At 39.8% G+C, this 17,845-nt stretch overlaps 3 protein-coding genes across 7 annotated transcripts; 1 reads left to right on the forward strand and 2 right to left on the reverse strand.

The window, feature by feature from the left end:
• Positions 1-3,012: 3,012 nt before the first annotated feature.
• On the forward strand, positions 3,013-12,863 carry LOC148912327 (uncharacterized). Of its 4 annotated transcripts, none has more exons than XR_016119318.1 (4): positions 3,013-3,618; positions 3,725-3,979; positions 4,253-12,691; positions 12,760-12,863. XR_016119318.1 is itself a non-coding variant. In XM_089027677.1 (4 exons), exon 4 carries the CDS (start codon positions 5,516-5,518, stop codon positions 12,440-12,442), a length of 6,927 nt encoding a protein of 2,308 aa, XP_088883803.1. In that variant the 5' UTR covers positions 3,013-3,618; positions 3,725-3,979; positions 4,253-5,213; positions 5,282-5,515; the 3' UTR covers positions 12,443-12,863. The 4 variants fall into 4 exon arrangements, 3 of the variants coding, with proteins under 3 accessions (XP_088883803.1, XP_088883801.1, XP_088883802.1); XM_089027677.1 differs by having other exon boundaries at positions 4,253-5,213; positions 5,282-12,863; XM_089027675.1 differs by having other exon boundaries at positions 4,253-12,863.
• Positions 12,864-12,894: 31 nt separating this feature from the next.
• LOC148912328 (uncharacterized) lies at positions 12,895-15,805 on the reverse strand. 2 transcript variants are annotated; one of them, XM_089027678.1, is made up of 7 exons: positions 15,584-15,805; positions 15,248-15,445; positions 14,872-15,058; positions 14,355-14,606; positions 13,917-14,085; positions 13,510-13,658; positions 12,895-13,423 (listed from the first exon to the last, which is right to left on the reverse strand). In XM_089027678.1, the coding sequence occupies exons 1-7, from the start codon at positions 15,803-15,805 to the stop codon at positions 13,215-13,217; spliced, it is 1,386 nt and encodes a 461-aa protein (XP_088883804.1). In that variant the 3' UTR covers positions 12,895-13,214. The 2 variants fall into 2 exon arrangements, with proteins under 2 accessions (XP_088883804.1, XP_088883805.1); XM_089027679.1 differs by having other exon boundaries at positions 13,229-13,423; positions 13,583-13,658.
• A 5-nt stretch (positions 15,806-15,810) lies between these two features.
• On the reverse strand, positions 15,811-17,193 carry LOC148912329 (uncharacterized). The gene is made up of 3 exons (XM_089027680.1): positions 16,645-17,193; positions 16,023-16,558; positions 15,811-15,946 (listed from the first exon to the last, which is right to left on the reverse strand). Exons 1-3 carry the CDS (start codon positions 16,996-16,998, stop codon positions 15,811-15,813), a joined length of 1,026 nt encoding a protein of 341 aa, XP_088883806.1. The 5' UTR covers positions 16,999-17,193.
• Positions 17,194-17,845: the final 652 nt, after the last annotated feature.

Below are 17,845 nucleotides of genomic sequence, written 5' to 3' on the forward strand. Positions count from 1 at the left end.
GCTTTTTCTCTCAGCGAGACTTTGTAGGAGATTCGTTCATAGGAATCAGCGATAAAAGATTATGGAAAAATATTTTTAAACTAAGCTGCTTTGGATATTGTATTATTCCATTAAATATGTGGTGAATTGGGATTTCAAAATGATCACTTATATAAACAAAGAATACGTACAAATCAATTCAAAATCTTGATACGAATGTAAACAATAATGTAGGCATTGAATATACTAACTACTACGAACTCTTTCTTTTATCTACTTATCAGTTCATTGTTGCTTATTTAGCTATTGCTTATACTCATTTATGTTTATAATATATTTTTGAACTATAAAATGACGTTTATAATAATTCAAGAATGTTACTATATTTTAAGAATAAAATTGCAAGTACTTACAAACTTTTATCGTCGAAATTTATGGTCAAATTAAGATCAAACTAGTTTTACTCGAGTATAAAAGTTTTCTCTATAATACGATTGCGTGCAAAGTCAATTCTCGATGGTTAAGCCACAATCAAAGCAAGAAATACGTAAGTATTATATATGAGTTTTATCTTATACTCACTGAAGAATCATTTATCACTGTTGGCAAGTGAAAATTTTCTAACCCAGCTCTTTTGCTAATTTATCATTCCCGTCGATTTTATTGGGTTATTAATATCTATAGTGCTGTTTATTAAATCTATAATGGGAAACCCTCCTTAATGTATTAAATTATATAAAATATTCCTTCAAGAATATATCCCTTTTTGATTCCAAATCCTTGAACCATTTCACTTTATTTCCCTGCACAAATTCATGGCTCAGACTTCAATCGGTTCCATGGTTAACATCACATCTTCTTCAGCAGTTGTTTTACGGTTTGTTCTTTGTGGTTTGACATCGTTGTTCAGTTCTGATTCCAGGGCATATTTGTTTTCCGCTATTTCTTCGTCGACTTCCTTTGCTTCGCTGCTACCATCCTCATCATCACTCGAAACTGATTTAGTTACTTTATTACTGCCTTGTTCTTCTTTTACGATTTTGCTTCCTAAAAAATCTTTATTGCTTAAAACCAAATCTTCGCTACGACTTTCTTTCTTGTTGTCTTCAGTATCAGTGGTCAGTGTCTGTGGGCATTTTTCGTTCCTCTTCGTGGTGTTTTTCTTCCTTTCGTCATAACTATTCGAAACAAAGTCCGAACTGTGCAGGTCTTTCATCCTGTGAGCTACCCCACCTTTGTGAGCTGCACTGTCACTGTTTGCCTCCGTCGTTGGCAAAGTAAGCTTTCTTAACCTCGCGGGAGCGTTCGTGAGGAAACAAGAAGGCAGAACGGCAAATACTTCACGACGAAGATTATTCATGTACCAGCAGAAGAAAAATGGATGGGTTGCAGAATTGAAGAGAATGAGAAATACAGTGAAGCTATAGACAGTCGATCCGTACTTGGCCTCTGGATCGAATTTGCTAAGCATATAAAAAGTGTAGTTGGGAGTTCGGCAAATTGTGTGCACAACAGTCATGAGAATCAACATTTTTGTCACACGTTTCCTAGCATTGATTCTGGCGGCCCTTGACACATCACTGACTGCTTTACGTTTCTTCCACAGACTATACATAATGATAGAATAAAGAATACACATAGCAACGACTGACGAATTCCCTGCTACGAAGGCCATACCCACATAAGCTTTGGGATCACTCCATTCGGGCCAGTCTTCCATGCAGAAGTGGTTTGTGTGATCGTACTTTTGAACCAGTGGACTTGGGAGATTGAAGGCGATTGACGACAACCAACATGCCCATACGTACCATATTAGTCTCCTCTTCGTGACCCGAAGGTTTGCTTTATGGGGAAAGACAACAGCGAAAAGTCTCTCCAAAGCTATGATAGTAAGAAAACCGCTCGAAGTCGTAACAGAGGTCCAGATGAAATTCCCACCGGTGACAAATTGACAAATATAATCACTAGCTTTGCCGTCTGGATAAGTTATTGCATAGCTTAGGATGTGCCTCGGGATGATAAATACTCCTATGAGAACATCGGCGATGGCCAAGTGGAGAATCAATAAATTCATAGGTGTCTGCAGGGATTTCTTTCGACGAATTGCTAACACCAACACCACGTTAAGAAAAATATCCATTACCACAAAAATAGCAAAAAATACAGTCAAAACAATATCTAAAGTCGAAGTCATGGTTTCAGCTCTTGATCTCCGTCTTGTCTTGTTGCCTGACTAGATAGAATTAAACCTAACCTTGTCAAAATAATATCACGTATGTAATCTTAAGAGAGGGTTTGAGTGATGACAGATATGACAGGTTTTCGCGGTTTATAGTTCCACTCGATAGTGAAAGGAAAGAGAATCTATTATGATCTCATGAATTCCGGCTGCTCTAGCTGCTTCCGTGCTTCGTAGACGTGGCTCATACCACAGTTGCTAATGTACTACATCAGTTGTTTTACGTCAGTATTCATGCTTTTAATTTTGTCACATAAACAATTTGGGTTAATTGAGTAAATTAAAGACACGTCAATTTTGGCAAACTTGTTAAGACTTATCCATATCCATGATTAACACCCTCTTAACCAGGTATTGTTTTAGATTAAGGGATTTTGAATCTTTAAACTGTTCCGTGGACTAGGTTGGCTTGCTCAAGTTGCAATTCAAAACGCCCTTTATCGAGCATTTCTGAGTTGAAATGTTATGAAAAACATCACCGGAATTCTGTCAGTATTGATGCCAAGACACTTATGTTGGCAACTCGTTGTCAAAGCGAAGAAGATATATTTTCTTATCATTTTTCCATGCATTTTTCGCCCCGAGTTTTGATCTTTGGTAGCTTAGAAATATATGGCACAAGTGGTCTAGAGCCACCATTCACGGACGAATTTTCTTTTCATTTAAGAACCACTGGGGGTTACTACAATGGTATACTTACTAGTTCAGTCTAGTCTTAGTTCGGCTACAAATACGATCATTTGCACTGATCAATTTGCCTTTTTCGCTGATTTTCGTTTGAGATTATGAGTAGTTATTCTTAAAGTGTATATCAGGTCTAGAATTTTTTTACGGTTTTGGCATCTCTAGATGATATAAGTAAATATTCCAAAAAATTTTTTTCGATTTCGAATTTTTTTCACCTCGAAATCAGCCTTCAAAGTTAGATTTCTGGCGACGCCCAGTCGTGTTGGCCGTGTTTTAGGAGACTGGTAACTAGTGACGTAAATTCGAGAACCGAGAAAAGCGATTGTCAAGGATACGAGTAGACAAAGTATTGTAAACATTGACCCGTTAGTGACTTTCATTCCTTCAAAAAACATAAATTTCAATATATAATTTCACAAGATGGCTACGAACTATTACGGGAGTGATTGCAGCTCTGAAAGCGAGATTTCAAGTATATATTCAGAGGAAGAGGATGGAGAAATAGAGGACGAATGCCATCAACATGCTGAAACACACGAGTCAGATGATAGCTACCCCAGGTCTGAATCTCACGAATTGGTAGGACCATATTCTTCAGAACCACTTGCTGATGCGGACTGGCTCAGTGAATATAACGAAGAAATTTAAAAGATCGAGAAGAGAAATGAAAAGCTTCAAGAAAGATTTGATGGCGTCACGCCGAATAGCGCTTGGTACGTAACTATCAAGATCTAGCTACAAGCTCACTCTTTTTGCAAAATATTTAGTTTCGTTTTGATTTTTTTACTAACTCGCAAATCTAAACGTTTCCTCTTTTAGGTGTAGATGCGGTCATTGCAAGAAAGACTTACTTCAAAAACCTCAAGAGTGTAATTGCTGTCACGAAATAGAGGGTTGTCTCGAGTCACTGAAGTCTTCCGAAGTGCTCGAAGAATTGGAAGTACCTCCCATTTGTGTGACCTTACATCCAGGGTTTGAGCCTGTTTGTTTAAATCGCTGGTCCCTACGTTCATCATGTGCCAAATACCGCACTATCGACGGATATAAGTATAGACAAACTGGCAGTGAAGAAGAGTGAGTAAATCCTTTTTTTTTCTTCTAAGCTTAGTTTTAATTACATGGGCCCAGAACAAGTAAGATAACTATGACTAATGTTTTCTTCCTTATTTTCTTATATCTTTTACTGTTCACGTGCTTTACAAGTCATACCATGCCGTTTTAAAGTATTACTTATTTCCATGATAATGATGTAAATAGCAATTGTAACTGACAGTTGTTTATTTCAAGAATATATTCTTGTTTGTTTGATAAGTTTATATACTAACAAATTATCATTTCATATTTTAGGCTTCTCCGTGCAACAGCTTACAGGGAATTCACCCAATTGGTTCATGGTTATCAAGGAGGAGGATCCAAGAGAATCCCACTGCCTGCTTGTGCATACCACTCGATAAGAAAACAGTTTCCTAGCACCGATTTTTGTGGATACGAAGATAACGAGTGATACATATTATATTATAAACAGAACATTGCATTAGAGTGATTTTACTTGAAGCATGAAAAAAATTGCACTACATAGTAGTAGATATTCACTGTTTTCTTTTGTTTTACTTCAACTCTCCTCACTAATTATACAACTTTGTATCATGGGTCTAATAGAAATGACTCAAATTGCCTTTATGAGGGTTGTTTTGTATTTGTCACTTTGTATTGCACTTACAACTATAATAAAAAATTATAAAATAATTAATTGTAAAAAGTATTACAAAATGATACATTTCTACATATTAATATAAGAGTGAAGTCACTAAACCAGTGAAATGGATAGTAGACTAATACACCTTAGCACTGAGACTCTAATGCCATTGTTTTCTTTTGTGTCTATTTGACTATTACACCTTAACAAGTAATTTCTATTTCACGGGTTTAGTAACTTCACTCTAAAAGCAAGAGAGTATTAACTGCTTTTCTGGTTTTTAGGGCAGTCTTTCACATTCTTGTGTCCTTTCATGGGATTCTTGCAATGAGTGCAATGAGGGATTGATTTCTCTATCCTGCCTTCTCCAATCTTCTTTGTTTTCTTCATTTCGGCAGCTTTGGCTTCTTGTTCAAGTACCTGTGATACTGATAAAAGTAATGCACAAATTAGCATGAAGTGAATAGTTGATGACAAAATTGTTAGTTTATATTATTGTAAGATATGGTCAGCGGTAACAGTTCGCCATGCGCAAGAACGTAACAAGAACGTAACAAGAACGTAGCAAGGACGTTAGAGGATCTAAAGTCATTATTGTAGGCCAAACTTGAGGTAAATTCCGGTTTTCTTACGTTCAGATTTGTAAGTCTTATGTTAAGAATATAACTTTCTCGTTGTAGAACCGTACAATAGCGTATAAACCATACAAAGGTCATAAACTGTACAAAGTCTTCGATGACGAGATGTAATGAGAGTCGTTACGAATTAAATGAAAACTGAGTTACGCGTGTCTAAGTCTGGTCCCTACATCAAGTTCTCAAGTCGTCCAAAGTTAAGGTAAAGGGCAAATGGAAAACTAGTGATAAAGAGCTGAAAATTGTTACGTTACGACGAATGGAAATTACTGAGTTGACATGTCAACTGAAACAAACGAAGATGAGTCTGAAAACCCGATAAGCGAAGTATGTGGAAATGTTAACGCTAGCATATCAAAAATTAATGTCAATGTTTATGGTTCGCCGACTACTACTGGAATTTCAGGAAGTTATGAATTCCCTGCTATGGCAATTTCAACATGTAATGTTCCTGTTAATGGTTTGTCAAGAGCCGAAGGTCGACCGCTTAATGTTTATGTTAGTTCAGAGACCACAGGAACTCCGTCTAGCGAATTTCACCCGCCGACCACAGGAATACCGCCAACCGATGTTCATTGGTGTACCACAGGAATCCCATCACACAGTTTCTACGAATCAACAGGAAATTCATGGAACAATCTTCATGGGCCGTTGAACACAGGGATTCCAATTAATGTTCATGATATTTATGGATTATCAAAGACACTTATGCTACCACCAAGACTGAGGACTACGAACATACCGTATGACGACGTGGAAGGAGTACTTTCAGAGAAACTGACAAGCTTCAAAAGATCCTATAGTAGCTACAAAGGACACTTGACAAGAATTTATAACGAAATCGACCGAGCAATTAAACTATCAGACAAACACTTAGTTGAAGAAAAGAGGAACACAATGGAATCTACCTTCAAAGAACTGACAAGGATTTATGACAAAATGATGCAGCTAATGGATTTGCACGAAAGAGAGACCTTCACCAAAGAACACACCAACGAGATTCAACGGAGAGGTGCGTGTTTACTGAATTGTGGACAATGGCTGACGACTGTTAATGACCAAGCTTCGAAAGCTACCGTGCCAGCCGCGACAAGAGATTTAACAACGACGACGGTAGTGCCATCACCTCACATGTTTAAACACTTCGCTTCCGTCAATTTAACCGAAGAAGGCGACAGATGGAGCCGCAAGTCTTGCAGTAGAATGTCGTCAAAGTCCAGTCGATCTTCAACACGCAGTCGCGCATCTACAAAGGCTAAGTTGGAGAAGGCACGTCTACGATTGCAGCGGCTGGATGAGAGGAAGGAGCTAGAGAAGAAACTAGAAGAACACCGACTTCGAACAGAAATCGAAGAGGCTGAGATAGACATGCGGGTGGTGGACGAAATAGATAGTGATGGATCGCAAAACGAATTTCTCGACCTACCAATACAAAGTGACGGTGAGAAAATAGTCAAAATACTCGATTATCTCGAAGAATGTTCTCAGTCATCTAAAGTTCAACATACGGATGTGAGCCCTGACGTAAAACACGTAGATGTAAGGCTCGAAGTTGAGCATATGGACGTAAAGCCCGAAGTTAAGCACGTGAATGTAAACCCCGAAGTTAAGTACGTGGATGTGAAACCCGTAGTTAAGCACGTAGACGTAAAGACCGAAGTTAAGTTCGGGGATGTAAGCCCCGAAGTTAAGCACGAGGATGTAAACCCCGAAGTTAAGCACGTGGATGTGAACCCCGAAGGTAAGCACGTGGATGTAAAGCCTAAAGTTCAACACGCGAATGTAAAGTCTGAAGCTAAGTACGTTGACGTAAACCCTGAAATTAAGCGCGTAGATGTGAAACCTGAGGTAAAGCACGTGGAAGTGAAGCCTGAAGCTAAACACGTTGATGTAAACCCCAAAGTTAAGTTAGAAGATGTAGAGCGAGAAGTTAATGAGTCGCACGTGTATAGCGAAGACGGCGATCAATCCTTTAGATCAGATGAGAGTCACAAAGGCCAAGTGTTCAGCAATGAAACTGATTATGATTTTCTTCAAGATCGAACAGACGGCGACATTCGGTCGGCACACACCACGAACACTTCTACAGTTTTTAACGTTTTACGAAAACAACAAGAGACAATGGATGAAGTTGTCAGGACATTGAGCATGCCCAAGAGAGGATACATGTCATTCGATGGAGATCCACTGATGTTCCCATTGTTCATCAAAAACTTTGAGATAAACATCGAAGGAAGAGAGACACATGACAGTGATCGACTAAGCTACTTAATTCAATTCTGCAAGGGCAAAGCTAGAGAATCGATTGAACATTGTGTGATGATGCCACCAAGTGAAGGTTACTGTAAAGCAAAGGATATCTTAAAGAAGAACTTTGGTCGAACTCATGTTGTATCGAAAGCATTTCTAGACAAAGTCGTTAAAGGATCATGCATCAAAATAACGGAAAGTGAAAGGTTATCACAGCTCTCTCGCGATATGGAGACCTGTCTACTGGGATCGAGTGAGCTCGGACTTGAATCAAGCTTGAATTCTTTGGACACTCTAGGAAAGGTCGTAAATCGTCTACCAATTACGTTGAAGGCAAAGTGGGCTGAAAGGGCCAGTCAAATTTATGATCAAGGACTAACTCCCACGTTTTTACATCTAGCGAAGTTCATCGAGCAACGAGCTACCGTAGCAAACACTTACTTTGGTCAATTGATTCAAGATAACAGAGCTGACAGAGACGTGAAGATAAAAACTAGAGCCTATGGTGGTCCAGCTGCTAAGGTGACTACGCTCGCTACGACGTCAAACAAGAATCACTCCGAAGAAAAGGCCTCACAAATCAAAACCTGGCGACCCCACTGTCCTCTATGCGACAAGGAACATTATCTCGATCAGTGTGAAAGTTTTCGTGAAAAGACGGGAAAGCAACGTATGGACGTGACGTCGGAACGGGAACTCTGTCGGAAGTGTCTTAAAGGGGGTCACGTGGCGAAGAACTGCAGAAAAACGAGAGCATGCAACGAAGGAGGATGTAAAGGTAACCATCACCCTTTACTTCACACAGCTCTGGTGAATGAACAACGACCACGTAGTCAACCAAGCCTTTCTAGTGATAAAATAGTACCACGTGTAGAAACAAAGAGTGAGACGGACAACAGTTCTGCAACAACCAAGTCACCAAGCACGGTTCACTCTAGGACTGCGAATGTAGCCCACAATAACGCATTAAGGACTGACTCACGTCTGGTGAGTTTGAAGGTTATCCCTGTTAAAGTAAAGGCTCCCGACGGCGATCGAGAGGTAGAAACGTATGCTTTCTTGGACGACGGATCCGATACGTCAATGTGCCTACAAAGTCTTGCTGATGATCTTGGAATAAAAGGAGAGCCGGTGCGGTTCATTCTGTCTACTATGACGGGTGATCAAGAAAACAACGGAAGACAGCTAAGTTTAGACGTCACTGGAGTGTCAACTGAAAAGGGTGTACGAATAACGAACGTCTGGACGACCAACCGGCTGCCTATCACTGAAGAGAACGTTGTTGTCAAACAGGATGTCAGTGAGATGAATCACATGAAGGACATTGACTTGCCAGAGTTAATAGACAAGAAGATAACATTGCTAATCGGTAGTGACGTGCCCGAAGCGTTATGTCCTTTGGAAGTTAGAAGTGGAAAGAAGGGAGAGCCCTTTGCACTGCGAACGTTATTAGGATGGACAGTGACTGGACCATTGAGAAAGGGAAGCAGGCAAAGAGCAAGTATGAACTACATCCATGTTGATCAATCGATAGGATGTAATGAATCGGAACCAGTCTTAACGAACATACACGACGACTTTGTGCGCATGTATAATTCCGAGTTCTCTGAATGCACTGCGGAAGTTCGAGAGTGCCTCTCGGTAGAAGACCAACGTGCCAAGAAGATAATGGACAAAACGGTAGAATTCGTTAATGGACACTACCAAATAGGATTGCCGTGGAAGTACGAGCGACCACAGTTATCAGACAACAAGTCAATGGCAGAAACACGACTCATGTTACTAAAGAAACGTCTTTTAAAAGACCACAAGCTGTTAACGAAATATACGGAAACCATGGAACAGTATATATCGCGAGGTCACGCAGAGAAAGTGCAAGCAAGCGATCACAAGGAACAAAGTAACCGAACAAGTCCCCGGTGGTACCTACCTCACCATCCCGTGATGCACCAACAAAAGCCCGAAAAGGTCAGAGTTGTCTATGATTGTGCGGCATCTTACAACGGAACATCGTTAAACGAGCAGCTGCTGCAAGGTCCGGATAATACGAACTCGTTGGTTGGAGTGTTACTACGTTTCCGAAAGGAACGTGTGGCATTCTTATCAGACGTCGAGCAGATGTTTCATCAAGTTTATGTACAACCAAGTGACCGGAACGCGTTGCGTTTCTTATGGTGGCCAAATGGAGATCTTCAAGGCGAGCCTGAGGAGTATAACATGAACGTTCACTTGTTTGGGGCGACGTCGTCACCAAGCGTCTGCTCTTACGCACTCCACAAGGCAGCGGAAGATAGTAGAGAAGAATACAGTGTACAGACGATCGAAACAATCAACAACAGCTTTTACGTGGATGACTGCCTCAAATCGGTTGCAAATGTAAATGAAGCAATTTCACTTGTCAAAGAACTTACCTCTTTACTAGCAAAACGAGGTTTTAGGCTCACCAAGTGGGTTTCCAATGAAAGAGAAGTTCTATCAGCAGTACCGTCTATGGAAAGAGCAAGGTCAGTCAGTCTCGATATGGAAAAGTTGCCTGTCGAAAGAGCTTTAGGCGTTCAATGGGACGTTGAAAGAGACATGCTAGGATTCCGTCAAGGAAAGGAAACGAGCAGCACAAGAAGAAGTATCTTGTCATTCGTCGCATCTATTTACGACCCGCTAGGTTTAGCGGCACCATTTGTTCTCCCCGCGAAGATGATGTTACAACAGCTGTGTCGCCTCAATCACGACTGGGATGCAAGCCTATCAGAAGGATGTCTTAAGAAGTGGGCAGAAATCAAGAAAACGGTCGAGAAACTGATGGAAGTACAAATTCCACGCTGTTACAAGTCACCAACCTTGAAAGAGATACGAAGTGCAGAACTACATCACTTTGCCGACGCTTCTGCAGAAGGTTATGGCACAGCGTCGTATATCCGCTTGGTCGACATCGAAGACAATATTCATTGTACCCTGATCATGGGAAAATCAAGAGTGGCTCCCTTAAAAACAATAACTATACCAAGACTAGAATTGTCAGCGGCGACCCTGGCAGTAAAGGTAAACAAGCAGATACGCCAAGAGCTACAAATGCCAATACACCGTGTTGTATTTTGGACAGACTCTGTTATCGTTATCGGATATATTCGAAATGTATCCAAGCGTTTTCATACATTTGTAGCTAACAGGCTACAAATAATCCACGATGCATCTTCTCCAGAACAATGGCGTCATGTACCGACGGAAAGTAACCCTGCTGATCTCTCTTCAAGAGGCATTAAAGTCAACGACGAAAAGGAGATGTGCAAATGGTTCAATGGTCCAGAGTTTTTACAAAGGGAAGAAGATTACTGGCCGTCATCACCAGACAACGAGCAAGAGATAGGAGACGAGGATGCTGAAGTAAAGGGAAGCAAAGCACAAATGTACGCTCAAGTCAAAGCGAATGTTGATGTCAAGAATGTTACCACTTCCTTAGATGAGCTTTTGCATCGTTGGTCAAGTTGGTACCGACTATGTAAAATGGTTGCATGGCTCCTACGCTACAAGCGATATCTGATGTGGCACTTCAACAAGACAAAACATCCTGCAGTATCTTCAGAACCATTAAAGGTGAATGAAATGTCAGAAGCAGAAGTTGAGGTGATCAAGCTAGTGCAGAAAGAGGCCTTTCCATCAGCACCAACCAAGATGCGTACTAAACATGGAGCAAAGATCGTACATGATCGTCTTCAAAACCTGAGCCCGATTACAGAGAATGGAGTCTTACGAGTAGGTGGTCGTTTGACAAACGCCCCACTAGACGAAACCCACAAGCACCAAGCTATATTACCCTCCAGTCATCATGTAACGAGTATGATTATCAGACATTACCACAAGCATAATGGCCATACTGGTCGTAACCAAACGTTGGCGGCGATACGGAAGAAGTTTTGGATAATAAAGGGACCATCTACTGTCCGGCGAGTTTTGAACTCATGTGTACCGTGCCGTCGTCAAAGTCAGCAAACTCCAACACAGATAATGGCACCGTTGCCGAAAGCTCGAGTGACCCCTGGTAGACCGCCATTTACATCAACCGGTGTAGATTACTTCGGTCCATTACACGTCAAATACAGACGCGGGACTGCTAAGCGGTATGGATGTATCTTTACCTGTTTGAGTGTACGCGCTGTGCACATAGAAGTTTCCTCCGATCTGACGTCGGACTCATTCATCCAAGCAGTATGCAGATTTGTTAGCAGACGAGGCGCACCTATTGAACTGTACAGTGACAACGGGAGCAACTTCCGAGGAGCCGAGTCGGAGATCAAAGAAGCCCTGAAACAATGGAACCAAGAGAAGATACGCGAAAGATTGAGAGAGAAAGAAATCCAATGGTATTTCAACGCACCATCCGCTAGTCATACTGGAGGCGTTTGGGAACGGATGATCCGCTCAACCAGAAGAATTCTTAGAGCCACAGTCGGAAATCAACTACTTGATGACGAAACGCTGTCGACGACACTGTGTGAAGTCGAGAAGATAATAAACGATCGCCCGCGAACAGCCGTCTCAAATGACCCTAAGGACATGGAGGTATTGACGCCAAACAGCCTTTTGCTTCTCAGACCGAACTCATGTGCTACGCCATGCCCGAACGACGATAACATCGCGGCAAGGGAAAGATGGAAGCTGGCCCAAAGTTTAGCAGATTCGTTTTGGAAGCGCTGGGTAGCCGAATACCTTCCAACGCTGCAGGAAAGGCAGAAATGGCTCAAGAAACAGAAGAACGTGTTGAAAGGTGATCTGGTAATGATCAAAGACGACAGCCTTCAACGAGGACAATGGCCCCTAGGACGCATTATGGAGACATATCCTGATAACCTAGGAGTAGTACGAAGAGTTTTGGTGCGTACCGCCAAAGGAAGCTACGAAAGAGATATCAGGAAGCTGAGCCTATTGGAACAACAGGAGGATTCTGATGATACCCCATGAAATAACAAGCGTGAATACACGTACTAGGAAAAAAGAAAAAATTAAGATAGTTAAGTTACTGTTATATAAGTATCATAAGTACCGTTTTTTTTTGGTAAGGTAAAAAGGGTCAATGCCCTTTTGGGGGGCGGTGTAAGATATGGTCAGCGGTAACATAGTTCGCCATGCGCAAGAACGTAACAAGAACGTAACAAGAACGTAGCAAGGACGTTAGAGGATCTAAAGTCATTATTGTAGGCCAAACTTGAGGTAAATTCCGGTTTTCTTACGTTCAGATTTGTAAGTCTTATGTTAAGAATATAACTTTCTCGTTGTAGAACCGTACAATAGCGTATAAACCATACAAAGGTCATAAACTGTACAAAGTCTTCGATGACGAGATGTAATGAGAGTCGTTACGAATTAAATGAAAACTGAGTTACGCGTGTCTAAGTCTGGTCCCTACAATTATACTTCTATTATGTTATGACTGTTAGATTATTCAACATATTAGAAATAAACCTTCATGACTTAGACACAACAGTCTAATTATGAAGAAAGATCTATAGTGAAAGCACTGAATAAGGACTTGGTGATATTTGAACACTGAAACAGAGTGCAGTCAGTATAACCAGTGAAATAGTACAAAATCTAAATAGTAGTAATAATTAGCACAAATTCATTTGTTTTCTTTTGTTTGGTAAGCACTATTCAGTGCTATTCAGCTAAGCAAATTTCACAGGTATGATGATGGCACTCTTCAAACTTAGAAACATCAATGGGAAATAACATCCTACTCACATGGTGTTGTGGGTGGTACATTGTCTACAACCATACTCTTTCTTTTTTCCTTTTTTTCCAAAGCCACAGTTTTACTTTCTTTTACCAGCATCGTGTTCATTGATGGTGGGGTCATTTCTTTTAATTCTTTCTGTGCCTCTCTTAACATGTCTTCTTTCTGCAATGCTTCGAGAAAAGTGATGTATATCTCTTCCACATACCCTATTGATAAAAGATAAACAATAACATGTATACAAGTATTTTTTGACTTTTTGTTAAATCAGATGTGCCGAAATAGCAATTCTTACCATAATCTGGTTTTATTCTCACATCTCTTACAGTAGCCTCCCCATTTTTAAACTTCAGATAAATAAATCTCACTTGGTCTGATCCATCTGGCTTCTTTTTTGTCTCTCTAATGATATTGTAGTTGAAGTGGCTTACAGCAAGTATTTGTCTTGGAAGGAAAGAAAACAAAGAGAATGATTATAACAAATTATTATTCTTATTATTCGAATATCTTAGTTTGATTTCATTTGTTTCTTTATTTTGCATATTGCAATTCAAGTTTTTGCAAGAATGCAAATATTTAGTCATGCATTTATGTCTTATTTCTTGATAGCTTTTATATGAGAATAATACTATGATTATAATATTAGAAAAATATATATAGCAAAAATACATATTGATACAAGTTATACACAGTACTAGATACCTGCAATACATTCCAGGGAAAGAGAATGCAATCATTTTGGGACAAAATAGTAGTAGCGAGTGAAATCCCTCGAGGCAACTTGTTTGCGATAAAGGAGAAGCCTGTTTAATGCCAGCAACAATTCCTTTTTTGCTCAATGCTTTGTCCAGTTTCTCATATGCCACAGAATCTAATAAAGAAAAATAACATAATTATAACAGTCAAATAGGTGCTAGGTACTAGGAGTCAACTTTTCTGGGCTAGAAAAATTCAATTTTATGCACCAGGTTTGGGATTTGCAAATAAGAAGTGGGAATTGGAGTTGCTCAAAAACATAACTAATTTGAGAGCATGGGATTTGGCCAGGAAATGGAATTTGGATCACTCTTCCAAAACCGTGTGAACAAAACAGTGGTGACAAATTTTGAAATTATCAACATAAAAATAGAGAAAGAGTACCAGGGATAAGCCATTTCCTAGGTGTTATGTCATCGGCATGTGAGCACTTATTGAACAGAGGGTCAGGTAGATCTTTATGCCTATTAAGAATGTGGCTTTTGAAGGAGTTGAATTTTGACCAGATGATTCTTCCGGTTCCACAGACAGTTGATGTCGCACTCCAATGGAGATGGTTTAAGCAAGGCTGAATCCAGTCCTTGATTAATTCACATCCTTTTTCTCTTGCAACTTTGTTCAGAGCCTTCTTGACAGCTGCAAATTAAATGCAATATATTACTATTATTATCATAATATACATATGCCATTAGAATAAATGTATTCATAAACAATCATTCTGACTCCAAAGGTGACATGAAAACAGGTATAGTTGACCAAGAGATATTCAAAGATAACTGTAGTAAATATTTACTAATATTTGCTTTGCCTTCATTAAATAAGTGGTGTAGAGGTTTAAAATATGTCACACCAATAATTAATAAAATATGATATTAATAATAATACCACTAGATATTCATACATTTCTTTAGGTGCCAAAGATCAAAATAGTGAGTAATATTTGGCAGCTTTTCTCGCATGTGTTTGGCAATGGAGAGATGTCTGTCAGATACGAAGGTGCCAATTGTAAGGCCAATTTGAAGAAGGAAGTTGATGCTCCTATTGAAACCAACGTACTCCATCGCCGTACTGCTACCAGTTTCATTTCTCTAAAAGGAACAATGACACAATGCAAAGATTAGCATTAATTATCTTATAGAGTCAAATAAGAATGTGTGTACAGAACATAATGAATGTAAAGTCAACAAAGTGCTTTTTTACAAGTTTAATTCTCACTACCTGTTTTGGCAGTAAGGACAGATATAGTAGAATCATAACATCCAATGATGATAACATACCTGTACGAGGGAAAAATGAATAATGTTCGGCAAATTACAAAGGAAGATTGAGTATACTCCAAATTTGGCGCTGTGCCCCATGCTGTCATGCCTGGCATCTCCAGATAGTGTTAGGGGCTCTGGCAGTGACTTTACTTCACTTAGCATTACTTTTTGGTACTTTTTCCAAAACAGCAGGATGGAAGGAAACAGCTTTTCCTAAAATTCAAAAAATAAATTTACATGGAAAATAATTCTCCTACTTCTCAGGTACAGAGCCCTTGTTTGCATTACTCAACTAAATTCAACTATGATAGATCATTTTTATAAATAAAGCATTTTGTAAACATTGCGTACCCCTTGATGTTTAAAGAAAGTAGTAAGTGTGATGCAGGCAACTCCCATGTGCTGAAATAGCCTGAAAACCTTGCTTGCAGAAGCACCTGCAGTTAGGACAGCAAAGCACAGGAGAATATTACCAGCTGGGATCTTAGTGCCTGTCATGTTGGGTTGGCTTCTCCAAGTATTTTCCTTCTTTGGGCATCTGGGGTTTTGGCATGTAGTAGTGATATTGACCATAGTCCCTACTTCTCGGTATTATATGTCACAACAGGGTTTTCAGTCTTGCAGGAGTGGCAGAAGGAGAACAACAATAACAGCTTGGACAAGAAGACAATGTACTTAGGCTCAGTTCTAGTGCTATAGTTGCTTGAATTGAATCTGTAAGACAAAACAACAGCAAAACAAATTATTTTTTGTCAAGATTTAAACTATAAAGATCAAATTTATTCCATACCTCTTTCCTGTCATATGCTCTTCATCCTCCGTTTCAGTTTCTGTCTCTGTATCTGTGTAGGGGTGATAGTCAACATCATCAGGGATACTCTCAGGCTCTTCCTCTGTAATGTCATAGTCAACTGTGTCCTCATCATCTTCCTCCACTTCCATATTTACATACTCATCGTCTTGTTCCAAATTCTCTCCGATCCTTTCTCCAAGACCTTCTTCATGGTCGTTCAGCTGTGTTAAATTACACTGAATACCACAGGACGATTTTGGAGTGGGTTCCTTTGCCAGAGAATCGATCTTGTTTTTTAAATCGATGCATTTATTATGTAGCAATCGTTTTTCTTCTTTGAGCTTTTTGCAAGCCAAGCAATCTGGAGTCTGGGTGCTGAAATCCCGCGCTGAAGAACAATCCTCGGCACTGATTACTGTATCAGGCTCCTCTGCATTGTCTACAGGTAACCTGTCTTCATTCTCAAGCTCTCTAACAGGTCCCATGGCTTCTCTGGACTCACCAGTACTAGCAGCGATCATGTCTCTAAGAATCTATATAGTAAACAAACGATAGTGCTACAGTTGGGGCATATAGTCCAATATGTGTGACATTTTTTTATTATCAATCGACGACTTACCTTTCGGCGATTTCTTTGAGAATTGTTGGCTTCAGCTGAACTAGTCGATGGAACTGGGTAAAGTTTTGGGTATGACACAATTCCGGTCTCATCCCTTACTAAGTGTGCCAGCTTTCTGTCGTCTTCTCCGAAAGAGTAACGCTGACTGTAGTCCTCTGGAGAAAAGTGCTCCGAGCATATTGCCGAAGTCGCCGTAGGCGTCCATTTTGCTCGTCTTTTCAACACAAAATCGACCCATCTTTTCCTTCTAGCCTTTGCTATTGGTCGGTCATCATTAAAATAAGGGATCGTATGAAGTTTTATGCCTTTCTTCGTTATATTTGAACACCCTCCAACCACGCACCTACTAGGCATATTTACAATACTTCGAAAGGCCGATCTAAACTGTGTCACCGAATTTACGTCACAGAAAAACTAGTGCCAGTCCATTAGCGTCTCCCAAAACACGGCCAACACGACTGGGCGTCGCCAGAAATCTAACTTTGAAGGCTGATTTCGAGGTGAAAAAAATTCGAAATCGAAAAATTTTTTTTGGAATATTTATCTATATCATCTAGAGATGACAAAACCGTAAAAAAATTCTAGACCTGATATACACTTTAACCAAACCGTAAGAGCTATATATCAAGTTGAATAAACTAAATGATTAATTTTCGCCAAAAACAAAGCAAAATATTATTCAAGATTACATATACAACAATGGATTTCCTGATTAGCAATTCTCGAGATGAAGGGATGAAATTAAGGACTGAAGGGCCTAATCAACATATTTCATAATGAAAAAACCTATTGCGTAATTAGCTGTACAAAATTAATAAATTGATGAAGTTTGGAGTAAATAGTATTTTTCTTCGATGGAATAGCATACTTACATTTATATAATCAGTTGCCATGGTCTTTCCGTCTTTCATATTTATCATTCTAGTGTACTTTTTCTTGGACGAAAAGGGTTGACAAGCAACGTTCATCTTCCTGGGGAGAGAAACGTGACGTGACGGCCCTAAGAACATCTGCGTTAGGGAGGCTATTGAGCTTATTTTTTCAGTTTTCTCGTCACCTGTTCATTCTTGGTTATTTAGGGGATTTGGATTAACTTATTAACCGACGCGTACGCTTACGTACGCGGTCACGAGGCAGGTATAGGATACAGTAGTTCGTTACGTACGATTGGACCCTTGGTCAGCAGTATTTTTGACGTATA

Source organism: Actinia tenebrosa, unplaced genomic scaffold (assembly GCF_029948245.1).
Source record: "Actinia tenebrosa isolate PJP-AT-01 unplaced genomic scaffold, QUT_ActTen_1.0 PGA_scaffold11__36_contigs__length_13525064, whole genome shotgun sequence".
NCBI classification, from domain to species: domain Eukaryota; kingdom Metazoa; phylum Cnidaria; class Anthozoa; order Actiniaria; family Actiniidae; genus Actinia; species Actinia tenebrosa.